The sequence below is a fragment of the Larimichthys crocea genome, chromosome XXI (assembly GCF_000972845.2).
Source record: "Larimichthys crocea isolate SSNF chromosome XXI, L_crocea_2.0, whole genome shotgun sequence".
Taxonomy (NCBI): Eukaryota; Metazoa; Chordata; class Actinopteri; family Sciaenidae; genus Larimichthys; species Larimichthys crocea.
In genome coordinates this window covers 18,849,076-18,871,280 of record NC_040031.1, presented here as the reverse complement: position 1 = coordinate 18,871,280, position 22,205 = coordinate 18,849,076, and the positions used below count along the sequence as shown (strand labels likewise).

Genomic DNA, 22,205 nt, shown 5'->3' with positions numbered 1-22,205 from the left:
GGATTTTAATAACAAATAAGAATATCGTGGGTGGAAAATTCCGATAAAACATTTTAGATGGAAAAAGCCAAATCCCGTCTGATCTTAAAAAAAAAAGAGAAAACAATGTCGCAAAAAAAATCTAGTTATATCAAAAAGACATAATCAAATACTAAAAGTAGAATAATGTTAACATAAAGTCACTATTGATTAAAAAGGAGACATTTAATGGCATCAGGCTTTTTAAAGGAATATTGTGATGCCAGAAAATGTGCGACACTATCACCGTGATTCACACAGATTCCACTGTTACTACAAGGCCCTGGAGGAATATTTTTAGGAATATTATATTGACATTTTGTTTGTTGGGAGAAAGCACGAGTTAGACGCTCAATTGTAGGCACTGTGTCAAATCGTTAAATCGCATTTTTCTCTCATGAAATGTTTCAATTTCTGGGTGACAGCCCACTTGTTCTGTTGAAAAGTTATAGCCTGTAATCGCACGGTATTGTCAGACAGATACTCACAAACAAAGAGATCTAAAAACAAATACTTAGAACAAAAAGAAAGAAAAAAAGTCTCGTTTAAAGGTTCTTGAATATGAACAATATGAATATTGCACCCTTCATTGTTTTTTTGGACTGACGCTGCAGGTCTGGCTTGTCGGGCTTTTGGTTTGCTGGTTAATTTTCTCAGTTTGGAAAACAAAAAAAGAAATATCTAAGTCGAAATCGATGTGCTCATTTCTATGTTTGTCATCACAGAAGACCTTTAGTGTTTTTTTGTGTGTGTGTGTTTTTCTGATCCGGCCGTCCCATCCTCGCCACTCGGGTCTATTGTTATGATAATACTATTGTGATTTTCACGCTGGAGGTGCAATCTGTCGATCGTCCATATTTTAGAAGGTTAAAACTGCATTTATTTGTAAGATCAAATAGTATATTTTTACTTTAGTGGGTTTTGATTGTCAAAGATGACAAAAATGCATAAATACAAATTAAGAAATGCATGGAAGGCTACAATATGACAGCAAAAAGTCTCTATGAAAGACAATATAGGAATATTATAGAATTACCACAGGAGCTAAAAAGGCATATAGCAGTAACTGCAGTATGGTTACTATCAGCTTAGTGTTGCGTGAAACAACCGCACAACAAGGCCATATCGGAATAGCACATGAATATTAATGATATTTCGTTATGTTGGCTTTCAGAGCACTGACGTTTAGATTTTGGTTTGTCTTGGTTTGATTATATTCTTGCAATGGTGCAACTGTAAATATGTAAATAACTGATGCACTGGCCAGTGAATTCACTGCCAAATAGTTTGGCCTCCGTTTGTAGAGCATCCAATAATTATTTTACGATTTGAAAACGTTTAAAGTGATTGTCTGTATGGCACATGTCAGCAAGCAAAGAATGCAGGTTATCACAAACATAAATCAGTCCTTGTGACTACATATTTTCTGTTGTTGTTGTGACTGCAGCTCGAAGGTGACAATTTTATGCCATTTTATGAGCAAAAGACAATGACAGTGAATGGTGGTATTATTTTTAGTCCATAGGTGTGTGGTGTGTGTGTGTGTGTGTGTGTGTGTGTGTGTGTGTGTGTGTGTGTGTGTGTGTGTGTGTGTGTGTCTAAAAACATTAAATGTTAATACCTTAACTGAAGCTAAAGCAATATGTAGATCTGCTGTTGTGCTGGTGCATTTTTTTGACAGATGAAATGTGTGCTTCTTTTATTCATATAAAACAATAGCCTGTAAACAAATATGATGTTAAAGGGGAAAATATTCAACAACAAAAAAAAGATTTGGCACTTCTTTAATTGTAAACAAATTATGTAGCCTAATTTAATTTCATCATAAACAAATGATTTTGTACTATAAGTGCTGCTGTGATGCAACAACAAAATGCGTTCAAATGATCCTTCAGATTATTTGCAATGCTCGCTATTGATGTTAATTTCCAATTGTATTTAAATTTGCAATTGCATTTTGTTTGCCCCACTTAAAGCAATGAAAAGGTAGGACACACACAACACCTGCACATTTGATGTCTACGCTCGTGTGTGAGGAATGTGTCATAATACTGTGTATTTGTCACAATTAATATACACAGAAAAACATTTTCCATAGCAGCCTTTATGTGAAGTCCCATTTTTACAAATTTTATTCTCATGGAAAAGAATAGAATAATCCGTCTGACTGGTTTAAATGTACGTCTTGAGAAGTTCAAATACTGATATGAGAGGAGACGCTCTCCCTGACTGACACCGCGAGTTCATTTCCGTAGTGATAAATATAGTATTATAATATGTTTCCAATATGAAAGCTCTCGTGCAAGTGAAATCTTCATTTACATTTACAATTTACACACACACACACACACACACCTTCTCTTGCATACACGCTCAAACATGCATAGGCCACACTGTAAAACACAGCATGCTTTCCGTGCCCTCAGGTGTATGCCAGGGGTTGTTGTTTTCACTGTAATATATAGTTAGCCCTTCCACCAATTTACCTTGTCAGTGCTAATGGGGCAATTAACCACTGTGATACCCCCCAGGCAGAAGGAGAGCCAAAAGCTCCCCAACTCCAAACTTGTCTTTATGACATTTATGTGACAAAATGTGGGGGAAGCTGGGGACCCATCTGACACCTTGGAGGGTCCTTAATGTCACTCCCTCCCTTTGCCCCCGCCCCTTTCTGCCCCAGGGTATGGCACTGAAGAGGAAGTGTAATACATCATGTACAGGAGAGGCTCAGGCCTTGTCCAGGGGAGAGTAAACTTTCTGCATCCAAAGCTTCAATGGGGCAATTCTGATTTAGACACTGTGTCTTCGTCTGCTTGATTATGAATGTAAACTGGCCTTTATAGTAAGCCATGCTCACACAAACACACTCCAACTTGACCTCTCCCTTCATTTAAGCCCTTTTTTTGTGTCTATAAGTCTCTCTATCTTTGTCTCTGCTCACATTCCCCCTGTCTTTCTTACATCCCCAAGGAGGCAATAACCTCCCTAGCAAGTGCTTCCCCTTGAGCCGTTGTCATAGTAACTTGTGGGCTGGTCGACATGACAACCCCACCATGGTCCAGAGATAGATGATAGGCCAGAAATGGGGAGGGAGAATGCACATGGGGGATTTGCACCCCCTTTAATTTGGTTTGCCTGATTCTGATTCACAGTGTGTTTTTTTTTTTTTTATCTCTCTAAGGGTGAGGCACGTTCAGCATCAACCTGCTTTACATTTATACAGGTATTTACAGCCTGCAAACACTGTCGGCCTCTGAGCGACTCCACTAAACTGTTACCCACCTTGTACTATGGCACCTGGATGGACGTGGTTTAGGAAAAAAACAATCATTATTTTCCTATTGTCCCATTAATGATAAAAAAAATTGTAGTAAAACTATGAATATATTAAATGTTATTTCCTTCCCGTTACCCGTACAACAGAGCTGAAAAACTGTAATTTTCTTCCAAAGCAAATCTACTGTAAATGGTGAGAAAACATGTATGTTTTTACACTTTGTCCTTTATGGGCAGTGTGCTATTTACTGTTATTGTCAAATTCAGGAGGAATGCCGACATTTGAAAGACTAGGAGCATTAAGGGATCTACGTATGAAACCCCCCCGTCATCCCAAGACTCCATTTTCCTCCATTTTCCATTGAGATCTGAGCACAGTGCTGTATCTGTCCCAGCACCATTTTATACACCTTGTCATACCACAAGATAAACAGGCTCAGTATTACTGAAATTTACGCCTTCAGTATATTACACCTGCTGTCTGTGGGAAAGGATTTTCAAACAGTGCCATAACATTTACTGAATGACATGTACACTGTATGTGTAAAAGGCACAAGCGATGCTTATGTTAGTTGATAGTTGACCTCATACAGTTAGACAAATACGTTTCACTTGTTTATCATATTTTTCATATATTTCATATTTCTATTTGTTACAACTGTCGTGTTTTTTTTATTTTTATGAGGGGCCAGTCGGGTGGTCCTTCAAGTGGAGGGTGCGGTGAGAAGAACCATCCTCACTCCAGGAGTCCTGAGCGAGATGATGAATCCCAGCCAGCTCCAGGGGTGCTGCCCCTCAGCTGACCCTGATCTCTGACCCTGTGTGTCAAGGGTAGCAAACCGAAAGAGATATTTCCTATAAAGATCAATTAATCTGGACTATTAAATAAATATTAGATTTTGGATGTATCAAACTTTTTGTTTATGTAAAATAAACATATACTAGAACATTGTGCCTTAAAAAATATAAAACAAAATTGAGATAACTGAATTATAAATGAACATTTCACCACTCCTCTTGGTGAAGAAGAGGTTTAAATCTTGTTCTCCAGAAACTGTAATATAATATTTCTTTGATTTAAAATATATATATTTGTATACATACATATGTGTGTCTGTTTATTGCTGAAATTCACTAGCATGAACAAATTAAACACTGAAATATTCCCCACCCCTTCATAAAACTCATAAAACCTCTTTGATGAATTGCAAAACATCTTTCGCTCATAAATTATTATGTCCATCGGATTCAGTTTTTAATTATTTTACATCTTATTTACTACCTGAAGGTTAGAAATAATTTTGTAATGACAGAGCTTGAGTTGTTTTTTGTTTTTTTTATCTTTGAAGTGTGTGATGTTCTGGCACTGGCCTACCTACCTTTAAATTCACTTCAATATAATAACTGCACACCTGGCAAAGCAAAACTGAAAAACCCATCTCATCCCTCAGGTGTTTATGTTTTTTTCTTTTTCATCCACATTGATTATGATTTGTTGTTCATGTTTCTCACCTGGCCTCCCATCTGTCTGTCTGTAAAGATAGATAGATAGATAGATAGATAGATAGATAGATAGATAGATAGATATCTTGTTGCTTTTTTTGTTGTTTTGGATACGTTTGATGTGTGCGCTTGTTTCAGTTTTTGTTGGCTCTGCCTTTGACAGATGAATTTCCCCTTGGGGATCAATAAAGTGTATCGTCTCATTTCATCTCATCTCATCTCATCACCTCAGCTACGGCCTTCTGCAAGGAGAACATTAATAACATTAATGTTAGATGTAGATGAGTGTGCCTACAGGTAGCCAATATTTGGATCCAATCATACTCGGCCATAAGTAGAATGAACACATAGACAGACAGGTAGATGGATTGAAGGGGGGAGAATTGTTATTCATCCCATTTCCAGTACACATTAAATGACTTAGCTGCAGTAAAACTGAGCAACAGCGCCCCTCGATGGTCTGAACTGAAAACATGCCAGGCAACAAAAAAACAAAAAAAAACAACCTCTCGGGCACCGTACATTCGCGGATGTTGTCAAGAAAACATGATGTTATAGGAAAGCATGGGATGTTAATTAAACAACTATAAGAAAAAGAGCGTTTACATTCATTGCCATCATTCCTGTTTATTCCAGGAGCTCCAGCATGGACGATGAATGGGAAGAGGAGGTACGAGCTGGCGTTTGTATGATCAGCTTCATGTGGCTAACATGTTAGCTGTGACTGTAAATTAATATAAATAAAATAAAAGCATTGGTATTAACATGTATGTTATTAGCTATTCTTTAATTAAGTGCTTACCTACTTTGTAACGACTTCATTGTTGTTGTTTTGTGTCTGTGGCGTGTTTAGGAGCAGCTTGTCGTGGTGGAGCTCTCGGGTATAATCAACAATGACTTTCTGTCCAAGTGTCGGGGCACATGCAAGATACTGGTGAGTTTTGGATGTTGATACTTTGTGGTAAAGTAAAGAGAAGAAGCCTGACCACCATGCAGGACATGAACATCAGTGTGTGTCACTGCACTGTTTGTCCATGTGTTCCAGGATATTGACAGCGAGAAGCCCATGATGCAGGTTGGACAATATGTGTTTGCAGGAGAATATGAAGGTGAGGATGAATCTCTGAAAGAAAGAGCATAGAGACTACTTGTGGAGCTAAACTAACTTGTGCCATCTGTTGAAATAAATTGCACCCCCCCCCCTTTCCATCCCTCTTCTTATCCCTCTTCTTAAAGCAGGTTGTCCTGTTGAAAATATGTTGGTCAAAGTAGATCTGAACCAGACAAAAGAGCCTCCATTAGCTCCTGTAATATGATTTATCATGAATAAATGATTAAACTGAAATCTTACTCTCTGTTTTTCCCTTCTTCGAAGATGCTTTGGGGACTTGCGTGCTGTTTGAGGAGGGGCCACAGAAAGGTAAGGTTCTCCATATGAAGCAGGATCCAACAGCATCCGCATCTCCAGCAACTATTTTGCATTTTAATGCAATACTCTTTTTTTTATTATTATTATTATTGCAAATAAGCTGAGTGAAAAATAGTTTAGAATATTTTAGTATTTGGTATGTCCTCCTTTTGCTTTAATGACAACATGCATTCAAGCTATTCAAGTTTGTAAAACTAATGACCTATGTTATTCCAACATTTGACAATATCCCATAGAGCTTCATGTGATGTCACAGAACATTTTTCTCAGTCTTCAATTGCGTCCATGAATGTTCATTTGGGTTGAGGTCAATTGACTATGGAGGAAAGTCCAGGACATTCAGGTCTTTTTTGGTCTTTCCAAAGCTTTGAGGTGTCTTCTCAGTCAGTGTAGTCAAATCGATGCAAAACACCCCTACACATGAATATTCTAATCGCCATGTGGGTTTGATAAACTATGATATGATTATCTCCTGTTCTCAAACTTGTATTCATCAGTAAATTTTTAAAGATTTTTTTCCAGTCATCCACTGTGAAATGATGGTATTTTTTATACTACCCGAAGCACCTTGTTTCCCTTCCTGGGAAATAGTTTAGAAATGCTACCTGTCCTCTGAGATGGCTACGAGACAGCCTTCTTTGGACAGTACCTATGATAATTGGACTCTTGCATTCCTTATTTAGCTAAATCTGTATCTGTGATGAAGTTTATTGATGTACTGATCTAATAAAGTGGTCATTCTCGGTTTGCCAGCTCCATGTACTGTCCCCATAGAAACCTCATCTGATGTTAAGAAAGCCCCTCTTTGTTAAGAATAACAATTTGACTTCTGACACTTTTACTTAGTTCTGAGTCCCCAAACTTTCTGTTTTTTTCTGTTAAAACATTAGATAAATATAGCTTTTCAATGTGGGCTTGGACTTTCCCAGCCCACTGTATATACTCACTATTGTGTTTCAGTTGTACACAAGGGTCTTTCTTTCTTTCTTTCTTTCTTTCTTTCTTTCTTACTTTCTTACTTTCTTTCTTTCACTTATTGTCCATTTTGACATGCCAGGAAAAGCCGACACCAGTCCAGAGCTGAAGTACACATGCCACACTGTGAAGAAACTGATGATGCAACGAATTTTCCTCACAGAGAAGAAAGAGGGTGAAACCAGCACAGGTCAGTGAGAACCATAGTGCAGAATCTGTTGTGATCTCTTTCCTCTAATACATTTACAACAATAACTAACAGTTATGAAACTTTTCCATACAATGGACCCATTTATCTTTTCTAATCTGCAGTTTGAATAAAGAATCAACTTTGTTAAAATCCTGAAAATGCCTTTTTGTGTTGTTCCTGCAGGAAGTGGTGATAGTGCCGAACAGAGCGACGTTACCTGTCTGTCCAATCAAGAAGAAAGTGTCAACCAACAGGGAGAGTCCGAAGAAGATATAGACAACACAGATTTGGAAGATTCAGCAGTGGGCTGAGATATGGAGGCTTCAGTATGGCTATGGACATCTAAGTGGAGAGACACTAGCATTTGTGACATTGTGAGGGACACCATGTCTGAAACAACAATTTGTACAATTCAGCAATAAAAAGGAGAAGTATCAGTTTTACTGTAAGTCTTGCACAATGTGTCACAATCCTTCTCCAGAAACACATACGATGCCTCTTGCTCGCTGAGCCTCAAAATAGATGAATTTAGTATTTGATACACAATATAAATACGGCTAAATGACACCTAAAGGGAAAACGGGCTTCGTGTAAATCCATTCTTCGGAGGGGTCATGGGAAAGGCAGTGGCTGCTTAGCAACAGGAAGTCCTGTCATTGTGTGTGTGGTTCTCTGATATCGTCAGTTTTTTGTTTCCATTGATTATGATAAATATTTAACTAGCAGAAGTTACTTGAGCTGAAAGGTTATAGTAGAGTTGTGCTCACTGAAGTGAAAAAAGTACATGAAGTCCCTATTTTTCCGCTTTTGTTATTGGTTGGTTTTGTCAGTGACGATTGAGTGTTAAAGCCAAAAGAAATAAAGTGTTAAAGTTTGTTAATTAAATGAATCGGGCTCAGTGAACATGTCTTCTAGTACATTTTTGAGCCTGCCTTTTTGTTGTTTTGAATTTGCATTTGTTTACAAAGTAAAATGTATGCAAATCACGCAAAGGTCCCTAGTTCTACTGTGAAGTAATAAAATAAATTGCATTTCTATTGCAGTTCATGGTGTTTTTCGTTTTTTATTTGAATAATAAGCGGTAAAAAGTACTACTTTCTGCTCGCTATAGTGCATCTCACGTACCTGTCCCAACTGTGGAGTCTAGTTTTTATGAATGAACCAAGTTTTGTTGACTTTGAGGACGTGGCGGTTCTCGGCCAATCCAATCATCGATGTTCTCCTGAAGTGGACCAATGAGCGAGCGACATCGCACTCGCCTTCCGAGAGTCTGATTGGTCGGTCGGCGTTTTAGCACAGGAAGTGTAAGGGTGTGTTTCCGAGGGGCGGGACTTAAACTGCATCGAAGAACTTCCCTGAAGACGCCGGTGAGTGCTCTCTAGGAAATATGTCTTAAAATACAAACTACTAACTCTAATGTGCTTCTTCTGTAGCTGCTGCTTAGAAAGACGCAATGTTTTCTGTTACGTAGTCACTTATTCATCTGCACTGGACGAGTGAAACTGCAGGTCAGCAGGTAAAACTAACGGTACGCTGTGTTAGCCTAACCTTGGATTTGGATTTGGAAATAAGAGGCACAAACTTGTTGCTGCTGACTTTTAATACAGTGACGATGGCAAGGATTTAAGGTGTGAAGACTTCTCAAAATGTCTCGTAGTAAGAGTGGCCAAAATACTTATATATAAACACACAGTTGCTTTTAATTTCCCATCAAGATCATGAGCAAACACTGGATTTGCCATTGATGATTTAAAATGAAAACTAATATCTCTAATCAATCAGCCTTGCAATAAATAATATCTCTGTAAAATTTGTAGTTGAAACTGTGATAAATTGGTGTTGCTGTAAGACTAAATATTAGAAACACATTAATTTATTGCATTATAATTCTCATGTGGCAGGGCTGCCTTTTTAGTATTTTCAGTATGAATGATGTAGTTGTGTCTTTTATAAATGATTGTATATGAATAATGCTTCTCATATACAGTTGATCTAATACAAAATAGTGTATAAAAACAAACCTCCATGGAGATATGAGTCATAAATACTAATGTGGCCCTGGTGGTATTACAGTATAGGCCATGTCAACTTCTACAAATAACCAGAAGTGAAACAAATAAGGGATTGCATCAGCTGGAACAGATTAGACCGGCAATCCAGCTCTCACAGTCACAGTCACAGTGCTTGCACTGAGTCATACTCTGGTATGTGCAGAGTTGAGTAGCCCGCAGTTTAAAGCTCTGATCTGTACTGACAGAAAGGTGCACTGTGGACTGCTGAGCAATAACCGTAGTTTGTTTGGTGTTTGTTTGTCCCCCCTCCTTTTTCGTCCAGACAGTGTACATAACGCAGGATGGAGCTGCGGCCACTCGTCATGTGTTTTGCCCTCTGTGTGGTTTACGCCACTAGCAAGCCCACAGAGAAGAAGGACCGCATTCATCACGACGAACCCCTCAGCAACCGAGAGCACGATGATGCAGAGAACTTTGACTATGACCATGAGGCTTTTTTGGGACAAGATGAGGCCAAGACCTTCGACCAGCTTACACCAGAGGAGAGCAAGGAGCGGCTCGGGTAAGAATGAGATTATGTGGATCTGTTTTGGAAATACTGGGGATATTCTTTTACAACCATAGTGGTAATAAAACTGTGGTAATGACCTAGTTTCACCTCAGGGAGGAGTAAAGTTCCTTTGAGGTGACACGGTACTGGATAATGAAAGGGAACTAATTGAATGTTTGCCAAATTCCTGTCCTGTTTCTCTACAGCATGTTAGTTGAACGTATAGACGATGATAAGGACGGCTATGTGACAGTTGAGGAGATGAAGAAGTGGATCAAGCACGCTCAGAAGAGGTGGATCTACGATGACGTGGATAGACAGTGGAAGAGTCACGATCTCAATGGGGATGGAACAGTGTCCTGGGAGGAGTACAAGAACGCCACATACGGCTACATTCTTGGTATGACTGCAGACAATCTTCTTGTTTTCATTTTGATATATATTACCTTTATAGATCGAACACAAATTTAGAAACTTGTCACCTCTGACTTGCAGATGATCCCGACCCCGATGATGGCTTCAGCTACAGGCAGATGATGGCTCGCGATGAGAGGAGGTTCAAAATGGCCGACGAAAACAATGACATGCAAGCCAACAAGGAGGAGTTCACAGCCTTCCTTCACCCCGAGGAGTACGACCACATGAAAGACATTGTAGTGCTGGTGAGTGGCAGACACACACACACACACACAGGTGTTAGATGATGACACCGTTTATTTTACATCCTTCCTCACTGCCTTGTGTTTTATTTACTTCTTTATAGGAAACCATGGAAGACATTGACAAGAATGGAGATGGTTTAATTGATTTAGACGAGTACATAGGTGAGTTCTTGTAGCCCTTTCTCATCAGTCTGTGCAAAGTTGTATAACATGAAAGTGCTGGAAAGCAGTCAGTGTTGGTAAATATTTGAGGAACCTTGACTTGGAGTGTGTTAGTCCACAAATGTAGCACGGCAAATACTAAAAGTTCTAATGCAAAGAAGCATTGCATCATCATCAATACCCTGACTCTCACTCGGCCTGCTCCTGTCTTTCTCTGCTCTAGGTGACATGTACAACCAGGAGGGAGACGCTACAGAACCCGAGTGGGTGAAAACAGAGAGGGAGCAGTTTACTGAGTTCAGAGACAAAAACAAAGATGGGAAGATGGACAAGGAAGAGACCAGAGACTGGATCCTGCCAAGTGATTACGACCATGCCGATGCTGAGGCCAAGCATCTGGTTTATGAGTCAGATACAGACAAAGTAAGAACTTATAAACAGGGGAAAATGTTTAAAGCACAAATTAGAAGCATGGAAAATTATATAATTCTAGATTTAGACAAAAATGTATGAAATATTGAGTTTGCATTTTGCATCTCACTGAACATCATCTGTTGCTGTCCCAGGGGCATAATGTAAAAGTGTTGTTAACCGTGAGTTGATCTCACTCACGTTTGAAGAAGATTGGACTACAACTTGAATGAAGCATGATAAATCCAAGATATACACACTTTCATCTTAGGCCTGGCTGATATTGTATTTCTTGATATTTTTATTGCATGATTAAGATGAGAAAAGATGTCTTATTTATTGTCTTCACCCAGTGAAATCATACAAAATATACCAAACATCTACAGCAACCTATAATAACAACAAAAAGTATCACAATATCTCGGTAACAGGCTTATCATATTTGTTATTCTTCCTCCATCAGGATGGCCGTCTGACCAAGTCCGAAATCGTGGATAAGTACGACCTGTTCGTTGGCAGCCAGGCGACCGACTTCGGAGAGGCTCTTACTCGACACGACGAGTTCTAAACATCCACCTGCCTCCAAAGACTGTGTGTTCATCATTTGTACCACCTTACTCCTCCAACAGCGAACGGAGTATTTCAAATGAGATGAGCTCGTGTAATCCAACGCCACGGACAATAATTTATTTGATTTCTTGAATGTGTCCCATTGTACACACGCTAACATTCTAAGTAATGTGTGTGTCCTCATGCTAAGTTGTGCGTAATATTGGGATACCTCGCCAGCTTTTGTTCTGCTTCCACAAACTACTACACTTGCCTTTTCCAGGTCAGGTCAAAGGACTGGTGTGTTAGATGACACATGTTTTTTTATGAAATAGCCATGTATTGTTATGAAACCTTGACAGAACAAGTATAGGCTTGCAGTATACAAACTAGTTTATCATTTCTTATTGCAATGCACTGGACTGTGAAGAGTAAAGCTGATTTCTAGTCAACAGAATTTGTTCTACTCCTCTGTCTAATCATGTAATCAGGCCCACTTGTACTCATGTCTTTATTGATCATAACGTGGTATTGCTGGAGATGTTTGATACGAGGAGTAAATATTAAATCCCAGTGACAATGAAGACTATTTGGACTAGTGCAATACAGTATCATCAGTGGGACCACACTGTTTGCTATACCGGTCCCCAAAGCATCCATGTTAACACAAGCTCTGGCTCCTCTGTAAGGACGGGTTGTGTTAGATGAAGAATCTAGATTCATTTCGAGACTTGATGGATGCTTTGTCCTCAAAGCTGCCTCCTTTCTTCTTTCTCGTCACCTCAATAATTTGTGTGTGTGTGCGTGTGAACTTTGTGTGTGTACATATATTACTTGTATTCTTGATGAGTGACTTCCCTTTTTTTGATGTTATGTGTTATTTGATTCAGCCGAACTAACTAATTTGTGTGCCAAGCAAAATTATTTTTAAGCAAAAAAACAAACAAACAGTTTCCACCCAAAAACACCTTTCCTTCCTAAATGTATGCTTGTATCACTACCACCATTTATAACCACTGTTGATACTTTTTATGGTATACTATAATGTATATGATAATGTTTTTTTACATGCTCACTGAGGTGACCACCCTTTAACTAGTGACTTTACTGTAAATAAGTTGTTGGTCTACAAAAAGAGCACTCTAACAATCAGGTCCAGTTTTTGTGATTGAGAAGAATGTCTCAATAAAAACAAATAAACTTGGAGATTTCGGTTTAATCTATTCTTTTGACTTTGAAAGTAAAAACATCTTTGTTTTACTATCAACTTCTCAGATTTCCCAGCCTTTTTAAGGAAATGCTCTGTTTCCTGCTTTCCTTCAGGCCGTTGACCCGCTGATCTCTGGATTGTTGTTTCATTTCCTCTCACAGTCTGTTTAGCAGAACCATTTGCCCCATGACAAGTTTAACAAGTTTTATTACAACTGAATACATATCTAATTCTTATGGGCTATTTTCCAGACATATATGTCAGAAACAACTTTATCTTTTTTTTAATTATTATTATTAATTGGCCCACTATGATTTGATGAACATAGTATACACACATACGCACATATTTTTCAGCAGTTAATTGGCCATGTAGGAGCTTTGGTGAAGCAGTTTAGGGCCTAACTCATTACTAAAACCTATATTACAATTTCCAAATGTTAGAATCATTGCCTGAAACGGTTTACAGACAAATGTCTGTTTGCATTAATAGTGTAAGTACATGTGCAAAGGTGGTGAAAAGCCGATGTTAACAGACGTACTGAACCACGCAGACAGATTGCTAATTAGACAAGAACATTTACATGCTGTCACACGCTGCATATATAGTCACTGGTAATGTACTGTACCACTTTTACACTACTTATCTCATTCACACACTGATGGCATCAGCATGCAACGTGCCAACTGCTCATCAGTTTTTAGGAGCTAACCATTCATACACCGTTGACACACAGTAGAAGCAGAGTGTAACTTTTTTTGCAGCTGCTCACGGACAATTATGGTGTTTAGGGAGCAATAAAACGTTTGGGAACCAGAGCTAATTTACACTGCCAATTTTACAGCCAAATACAGATTCTTCTTCAATTGCACCTTCTTTGCTAAAGACAATATTCCTGCGCTGTTGAAGTGGAATGCTTCACATGACCCCAGTGACTTACTGAGAACAAATTTCTGAAGCTGAGAAGAAAAGAACTTTACCAGGCAGTAGAAACACATTTCCAGGATGAAGGTCATGACACAACATAAAAAATACATGTAACATATTAGTCAGTCAGTTTGTGCAATGTGCAATTGTTGGTTTTTTTTTGCAAACTAAGGTTTTAGGACATAAAAATCACTTAATTTTGTGTATTGAAACTGTGGATAACCTCGTTAGGTTATGTTTATTTTTGAAAAACATATCTTTAGGTGGGGTGGTGGAGTCTAATTGTAACTTTGAGGACCCTTGTCTCCTAAAAGGAGACACATTGAAACACTGTCATATAGATTAAACACTGTCAATATAGATATTCCTATATCCATTTTGAACTTTAGAGGTTTATAACCATCTCAAAGAATTATACCTAAATAGTCACAGTGGCCATAAGTTCACTTTAATAACAACTCTTGGCTCGTTGATTTAGTTCGACAATAACTTTACTCATGTTCGTATGTGTTCAAAATGTTCAAAAGTAGGGCAAACATAACAAAACAATTAATGCATAAATCTACATGCAAGCACACAGGGCGCAAAACTGCTGCTACATTTTTTCTCTGTGAGTTTAAACAGGCAAACATTTGATGTCAAAGCAGGTGTTTTGCTTTCTACATGTGATTTCATATAGATTTATATTTTATTCATTCATTCATTCATTATTCAGTCTCATTATTATTCGTAAACATTTGCTGACAATATGTTGATTCATGACTGAATCATTCAGGCTGTCGTACATCATCAGTGTAACTGTGTTTTGTGCATGCAACGTCGCTCATTCCTGTCATCCAGTCAACTATATGATATAATTTGAGTGTGTGTTATTGTGTGTTTAGTTTTAGATATATAATATACAGTGTGAATAATGACCATGTCTTCTTTTGTGGCCCATGTGCTGTAGATCTTGTGTATGTATTCTGTCCTCTTTGTCTCAGCAGTGCAACACAAGCAGAACCAGGCTGCAGTGTTTCTTTTCATTCTTGATGACATCTCCATTGTCAGCTGTCTGGCTTCATCCATCTTCACTTTACATCCTCCATTTTCTGTCGGCCATCCTGTCACTTACTAAATGTGAATAAAATGGGATTACAACGAGCCAGCACTCTCAGCAGCTCTTCTTCATCCGGCTCTAACTCATCCTCACTGTTGTTGTCTGCATCTTGATCTCGCAGGAGGACATCATCAGCCGCATCTCCCACTCCGAGGCAGACCTGTGTATTTTCTGAGTTCGTCAAGGGCATCCTGTCCTGAGATGGACTACTGGCATCTGCAGCCCCACCTGGGTGTTCTGATTGGTCTGTTCGGTCCTGTGACGTGGAAGGTTGGTCTATGTCTGTGCTTAGAGCCATAGATGTTGGCTCTGGTGTTTGTTGAGGTGTATCACGGGGAGACCTATCCATATGTGCCAGTTTGGCTTTTAGAGATGAATGATCTGGGGGAGATTTGGGTGTGCTCATCGGTTTCGGGGGGGTTGAGGACCATAATGGTGGATTTGGAGGTGTCTTCACACAAGGTTTGCTGAAGGGTTTGTCTATCTCTGCTGAAGCAATTCGGGTATGACTGCATGGAATACTGGATTGAGAGGAAGGGCTGGTGACAGAGTTGACAGGGTCATTATTGGTAGTTTGTTCAGTTTGTGAATCAGGGGAAGTTAATGGTGGGGTGATAGTGATATCATGGGTTTCAGGACTAAGACAAGTGTTAGGTAGTTCCTCTGAGGATGTATCATTTGGTGAACCAGGGTTTTCTTTGGGTGGAGCATCTTGAGCCATATGTGTGAGGCTCACATCCACAGTGTCTGGGTGAAAGGTTGGTGAACTAGAGGACCTTTTGGTTGATGTAGAGATATTACTGAGGATCACAGAGCTGTGCACAGTTTCAGTGGGGATGAAGCTGGTGTCGGGTGCAGCGGTTGTTCTGGGTGGAACAGGTCCACGGCATGCAGGGAGGTCTTGGTGGGTATAGATGCCAGGTTTGTCTGCGAAGCTGAAGGAAAGATTGTAGGTTCCATACTCTTCATTGTTGTACTGTACATCCTCCATGTGCGGCATGGCGTTACGGTGACTCAACTGAGGAGAAACCACAGTCAACATTTGGAAAAACTTTGTATCTAGAGCTGCAATGTTTAGTCATCTAAACAATTATTCAGGACAGGAAAAATGTATTAATTATTACATTTTTCATGTAAAAATGTCAGAAGCATCAGCTTTTCTTTGTTTCATATCATTTTTTGGGTGTTTTGTTTATGTCTTGTTTTGGGTGACAAAACAAGACATAACCTTGGATTTAGGATGCACATTCTCACTGCTTTCTGACATTTTATAGACCAAAAGATCAGCAGATTCATCAATTTAAAAAAAAAATGATAAGACCTAACTGTGTTTTCACAAAGGAGATGAGTGAATGATTCTAGTTCAGAGTGATGTGTGGAAATTTACAGGCCAGTGTAACCATTTGTGAAAACAAATCCCTAATTAAGGTCTAACTCAACCACATCTTGTGGTCCTCCTCAGTGGATCAAGTTGCTCAGCTGTTACAAGCAGTAATGTGATATTTCAACAACTAAATTATCTCTATGATATCTGAGAAACCTAATCTGCTGATGAAGGCCATGACATGTGGTCAGGAAGTGAGTTGGACTTTGTGTTAAGTGTTTTGTTTTTTTTTGTCAAACTGTATGAACTGTGAATTAGGACAGATCAGACAAGATCTAATAAAATAACTACATACAATTATATTTTACTTAGTTGTAATTATTATAACTAATATACTATAAAGGGTTTATTATCTAGAACAAGCAAATATGAGATAATGATGAATATTAGCTTTAATAGCAAATAAATAACTCACCATTTGGAACCACCGTAAGCTCTGTGGAGTATATGCAGTACAAAATATTTTTGAAACTGACCGACAAAATTTGATGAATATAAATCTAGATTAGATAGATTAAGAATCTCACCACATTGGGGTGTTTGCCCTGAGCCACGCAGCCTCTCTCCAATGAGTCCCTCTTTCCTTTGTGTTTCTTCTTCAGCCACATCCCCAACCACAGGATACATCCAAAAACACTCATGAACACCATGCTCAGAAACAACGCTTTGCCCACGGTACAACCTGTTATACGGCCATCTCCCAGTGGACTATAAGGGACTGCAGTGTACACAGACAGACAGAGAGTTTGTTTCAGTCTGCAGGCTCATCAGCACTTAGTGGGAATGTGAATGTGTAAACAACTGTCTTTACTTAATTGTCCTTCAGATAACACGTCCACCACTACAGTAGCAAAGGTGGCATCTCCGGACTCCTGGTCTATAGCCGCTACCTGAAAAGGATTTTGACTTTTTATCACATCGCTGCTTTATTTATGTATCTATTTGTTATGAGATTTTGATGAAACTGGCTTTACTGAAAAATGTAGCAGTGTATGAATATTCAATAAAATCGGGTTTTAACACTCATTTTTCACAGAGACTCACCTCTAAGACATGTTTCTGCCCTGGTTTGAGTTGATCAGTCCTGGTGATCAGAAGACCCTCCTGTGTAATTTGGTAGATGTCTGTATGATTGGATGTAGGACTGAGGGTGAAGTGGATCATGGGATTGAAACCCTGAAAAAAGGAGGTGATGGGTAACAATGTAAAAAACAAAAGCAGAACTGCTTTGATCATCTTTTATGTGTGTGGAGTGAAGTGGGGTACATACATAGTTAAAGTCTTGATCGTGTACATGTAACACCAGGACTTTGCTGCCATAAGTATTGACCAGAGACGCAGGGCTCTTTCCTGCAGTTACAAAACCTTGATATTCAGCCATTGCAAACTCTGGATAAAACTGGTTTACAGCCAGAACTTGGACCAACACTGTAGCAAGAGAATACTTTCTGGGGTCGTCATCCTGATACGCCTGGGTGTAAGACAAAAAAACAAGCAGGGAGATTGATATTGGGAGGAAGTAAAATGGATACATCAACTATACCACTAAAAAACTGAATATGTTTGTCTTACCATGACCTGTAGATGCAGCACTGGAGTTGTGAGTCTGTCAGTAACCCCATGAATCAGTTTCATCTCCCCTGTCTCGCTGTCCATCAGGAAACGGCCATCATCATCTCCTAGCATGAACACAAACAGTTACAGATCTTCACATGTAAGGACAGCACATTTCGAATATCAACTTGCATCAGTGTGTATGGTACCTGAGAGAATGGCATATTTGACTGGAGTGCAGAGTTCTCTGTCTCCATCTACTGCATGAATGGGACCAGGAGAGAAATCCAACACAATGTCCTGCAACATTACAAACATTTGTAGCTCTGCAAATTAGATCCTCATGACATCTAAAACAGTAACCCTGGTGTAAAATAAATAATATATCTACCACAGGTATAATTCATAAAAGAAATACTATCCAATGTAGTATCATAAGCAAGTTAGCACCTGTGTTGATGTCTGGACTTCCAGTTAAAGTGATTTTTATACACCAAAATGAGTAGAATGATTCTTTATGTAGCCGTTGTAGCTGTAGCTGTAGCTGTAGATGTAGCTGTTGGGCCTACAAGGTGGTTTTCAGGATTTTTGAAAAAGTCAATGTTTTGAAGATTGTTTTCACAGGACAGTGGACTAATCTAGGGGATATTACCATTGATGAAAGTATATACAGTGCCTTGCAAAAGTATTCACCCTCCCCTTGGCTTTTTACCTATGTTGTTACATTACAGCCTTTAGTTCAATGTTTTTGTAATCTGAATCGTATGTGATGACTCAGAACACAATAGTCTAAGTTGGTGAAGTGAAATGAGAAAAATATATACATAAAACTATTTTTTAGAAATAAAAAACTGAAATTTGGCATGTGCATATGTATTCACCCCCTAATTGGTTGCACCCCCAAAGCTCTGGTGCAACCAATTACCTTAAGAAGTCACATAATTAGTGAAATGATGTCCACCTGTGTGCAATCTAAGGGTCACATGATCTGCCAGAGGCTACAACACCTAAGCAAGAGGCAATATTAACCAAACACTGCCATGAAGACAATGGAACTCTCCAATCAAGTAAGAGACAATGTTGTTGAGAAGTACAAGTCAGGATTAGATTATAAAAAAAATATCCAAATCTTTAATGATCCCTAGGAGCACCGTCAAATCTATCATAACCAAATGGAAAGCACATGGCACAACAGCAAATCTGCCAAGGGACAGAGTTTTGCCAGGAGGAATGGGCAAAAATCCCAGTGGTAAGATATGGCAAGCTCATAGAGACTTATCCAACGCGACTTGGAGCTGTGATTGCCGCAAAAGGTGGCTCTACAAGGTATTGACTTAAGGAGAGTGAATAGTTATCCACGTTGACTTTTTTTGTTATTTTGTCCTATTTGTTGTTTGCTTCACAATAAAAATAAAAAAATAAAGTTGTGGGCATGTTCTGTAAATTAAAATGGTGCAAATCCTTAAACAATCCATGTTAATTCTAGATTGTGAGGCAACAAAACCTTGCATGCCAAGGGGGGTGAATACTTTTGCAAGGCACTGTATGTATCACATATAGCACTGGCAATATGCATGGTGTGACTGACCTCCTCCCCCTCTGTCACATTGACTGTGTACACAGGGCTGGTGCAGATGTGGCTGGTCTTATGCTGGAAAAGTAGTGTGCAGGGCAGAAACTGTGGGTACTGGTCATCTCCATCCAGGACAGTGATGGTGATGTTGGTACTGGTATTGAAGTGCTCAGCAGTGTTCATTTCCTGCAATAATGACAGGATAAGCATGTTTGTAATTGTCAGGAGCATTAAGAAACTTAATCATCACTTGATTTTCTTTTTTCCAAGGCTATAAAAACTAAATGTACATAGCTTACTGAGGCGTGGATGGTGATAGTAAGCAGCCTTTTGGTCTCATAGTCTAGAGGTTTGGACAGCATCACCTCTCCACTGTTAGGGAGGTCAATCTTGAAGTAAACTGCATCAGGCTGCAGAACACACACAAAACAAACATATTAACATCGATGCAGTGACTGTGTATGAATTTTTTGTGTAGAATAAAAGAGAACTCACTGATGTCTGGTCAATCAAGTAAACTATCATATCGTTATCTGCATCTTTGGCCTGGACAGTAAAGACCACAGTATTCACTGGAGTCAGCTAGAAAACAGGCAGAGAAACACTTTAATCGTGTAGTTCTTGTGTATTTACGTACATGTGTCTGTCAAAGTGTAATACCTCACTGATAATCAAAGACTGGACGGTGTTTTTTGCAAACATGGGGGAATTATCATTCTCATTAAGAATCTCCACCACGATCCTGTACGCGGTCTACAAGAAAAACACACACACAGGTTTGAATGTGAGAAGCCACACTGAAGAGTTATGAGAAAGGTGACAGGACAAAGAGTACCTGAAATGTGTCCTCTTCATAACATGTCAAGTCAGCCATTAGGACAGAACCCTGTACCTGAGACATAGGAAAACACAAACACTATAATCATGTGCTTGAAACTGCATCATGATAACCAAAACAAATTTCCCTTAATGGTTACAGTGTAAGATATGCACATCACAATATTTTATCGAGTGTGTCGGGAAGATACTTTTTTTTTTTAGAGGGAGGTTGCCACACAAACGGTGAAGATGTAATGTTGAAACTGTGGGGCTGCAGTAAATATCTAGTAAATTTTTCTTTTTCTTTAAATATGGGAGCAGAAGTTGACAGATTGAGAGAAAGAGTGACTGCTAATCTGGCTGACCTTTTAACAGCTGCCATGATCTAAGACAGCTGGCCGGGAAGAGGATGACGGTAAAAGAGATTGTGTTCGGTCCAAGGACAAGGCTATGAGGTTCAATCACTGATCACAGTTTATTCTAAACTTAGATACTTATTTATTGCAGTCCCACACTATTGCAAACATTTCCACAGACTCGACAAAATGGGATTGCACCCATAAAAGCCATAATCCCTGCATTCTCATCAGAGCCTCCTCATTATAGCTCAGAGAACACTCAGTGTTTATGAGGCCACATCCGGACTCATTTACCTCTCGGTCCAGGACCTTGTCTGCTGATGTGTTCAGCCGGATGTGTCTTTCATCTAAGTAGAACCAATCCGCATCCCTTCCATTTAGGGTCCACTGAACCCCTTCCATTGTGGTGTCAGCCATGAGTTCAGCAACGACTTCTCCTGAGCGGCTGTTTTCTTTGATGGTTGTGAATATATCCTGACCATCCAAACATCCATCCCAACCTGACATCCCTGTGTTAATGCAAACACAAACATATACACACGTGTAAGAGTGTAAGACACCAAACTAACTCTTAACATGAACAAATGTGAAGTGGCTGTACCTGTGGCTGTGTGCACACAAAGGAGAACCAGCATTGAGCAGACTAGAGCCTTGGCCTGAAACAAACTCCACTGCAGTTCAATGAGAAACATTCTTGGGCTCCGTCAGGCCTCAGGAATCAATACTTTCTGAGTGAAGAGAGAAGAAAACAAACACGAGTAAATAAACACGGTCATCCTTTCCCCGTCTTTGAATGAGTGGGCTTTACTCTGTGCCTTGATAGCTACACGTCTTAAGTATTATCATTGGGTTAAGAGCCACTCTTAATGTACAAACACTAGAACATGTAAACTCTTCTTCCAGTAAGTCCCTTAAATCCCCTTTAAGTGGGTTTCTGCCTGGCTGTCTCCAGTCTGTGACAGCAGACAAGCAGAAAGGCAGCATACTGTTCTCTGACATGATTGCTCTTTATACCTTTCCCGGTCCATTCCTGCAGACAGGTGCTGTTCTAGCTGTTGACTTGCCAGTTAATCTGTTAATGTTGACAGCACTTAGTGTGGATCTTTTGACTTAAATTCTGTCTGTATCTGTGGCTTAGCACTATCTGATATCAGATTCTACTCAACCGACTCTACTGCAATAAACGTACATAAGCTTTCCGTCTGAATGAACACAGACAGTGTTTCCTGTTGTTTAGCCGACTGACCTGTTGTTGTCAAATCCTCTGCAGCTTGTCTGTCAGTCTCCATATCCTCCTGACTTGTGATGGAAGCAACATGTCTGTTTTCCAAAACCCTCAGAAAAACTACTAAACAGCTCAGAAGGACTGAGGCTTTCAGAGATAACCAAAGTGACAACAATAGATAACACACACACACACACACTAATGCACACACTGATCCCCTCTTTCATACATTAAAAAGCAGACAGCAGCTTATGGTGTGTATCCCAGGATGAATGTCAGCTCAGAGGCTAAAGCCTGAGGGCGGGGTTTACCTGGTCA

At 39.4% G+C, this 22,205-nt stretch overlaps 3 protein-coding genes across 7 annotated transcripts in view; 2 read left to right on the top strand and 1 right to left on the bottom strand.

The window, feature by feature from the left end:
* Positions 1-8,433, top strand: part of gtf3c6 (general transcription factor IIIC, polypeptide 6, alpha) — a 34,831-nt gene extending 26,398 nt beyond the window's left edge. The window contains exons 3-8 of one of the 2 annotated variants that reach the window (XM_027272593.1): positions 5,434-5,467; positions 5,651-5,731; positions 5,843-5,906; positions 6,173-6,217; positions 7,284-7,391; positions 7,572-8,433. In XM_027272593.1, coding sequence (XP_027128394.1) covers positions 5,434-5,467; positions 5,651-5,731; positions 5,843-5,906; positions 6,173-6,217; positions 7,284-7,391; positions 7,572-7,702 — 463 coding nt within the window. In that variant the 3' untranslated portion in view covers positions 7,703-8,433. The remainder of the gene's footprint in view (positions 1-5,433; positions 5,468-5,650; positions 5,732-5,842; positions 5,907-6,172; positions 6,218-7,283; positions 7,392-7,571) is intronic. The other variant, XM_027272594.1, reaches the window with a different exon arrangement.
* A 208-nt stretch (positions 8,434-8,641) lies between these two features.
* On the top strand, positions 8,642-12,943 carry calub (calumenin b). Of its 4 annotated transcripts, none has more exons than XM_010729752.3 (7): positions 8,642-8,758; positions 9,726-9,965; positions 10,160-10,353; positions 10,449-10,615; positions 10,717-10,777; positions 11,001-11,200; positions 11,652-12,943. In XM_010729752.3, the coding sequence occupies exons 2-7, from the start codon at positions 9,745-9,747 to the stop codon at positions 11,754-11,756; spliced, it is 948 nt and encodes a 315-aa protein (XP_010728054.1). In that variant the 5' UTR covers positions 8,642-8,758; positions 9,726-9,744; the 3' UTR covers positions 11,757-12,943. The 4 variants fall into 4 exon arrangements, with proteins under 4 accessions (XP_010728054.1, XP_010728055.1, XP_019129519.1 ...); XM_010729753.3 differs by having other exon boundaries at positions 8,650-8,758; positions 9,730-9,965; XM_019273974.2 differs by lacking the exon at positions 8,642-8,758 and adding an exon at positions 8,773-8,907.
* Positions 12,944-14,369: 1,426 nt separating this feature from the next.
* On the bottom strand, positions 14,370-22,066 carry LOC104918141 (uncharacterized). Its single transcript, XM_027272577.1, has 16 exons — positions 21,909-22,066; positions 21,264-21,390; positions 20,957-21,171; positions 20,320-20,376; positions 20,145-20,237; positions 19,980-20,066; positions 19,784-19,894; positions 19,500-19,670; positions 18,121-18,211; positions 17,930-18,036; positions 17,628-17,828; positions 17,402-17,533; positions 17,169-17,247; positions 16,885-17,075; positions 16,773-16,793; positions 14,370-15,991 (listed from the first exon to the last, which is right to left on the bottom strand). Exons 2-16 carry the CDS (start codon positions 21,352-21,354, stop codon positions 14,981-14,983), a joined length of 2,658 nt encoding a protein of 885 aa, XP_027128378.1. The 5' UTR covers positions 21,355-21,390; positions 21,909-22,066; the 3' UTR covers positions 14,370-14,980.
* Between the last annotated feature and the right edge of the window lie 139 nt (positions 22,067-22,205).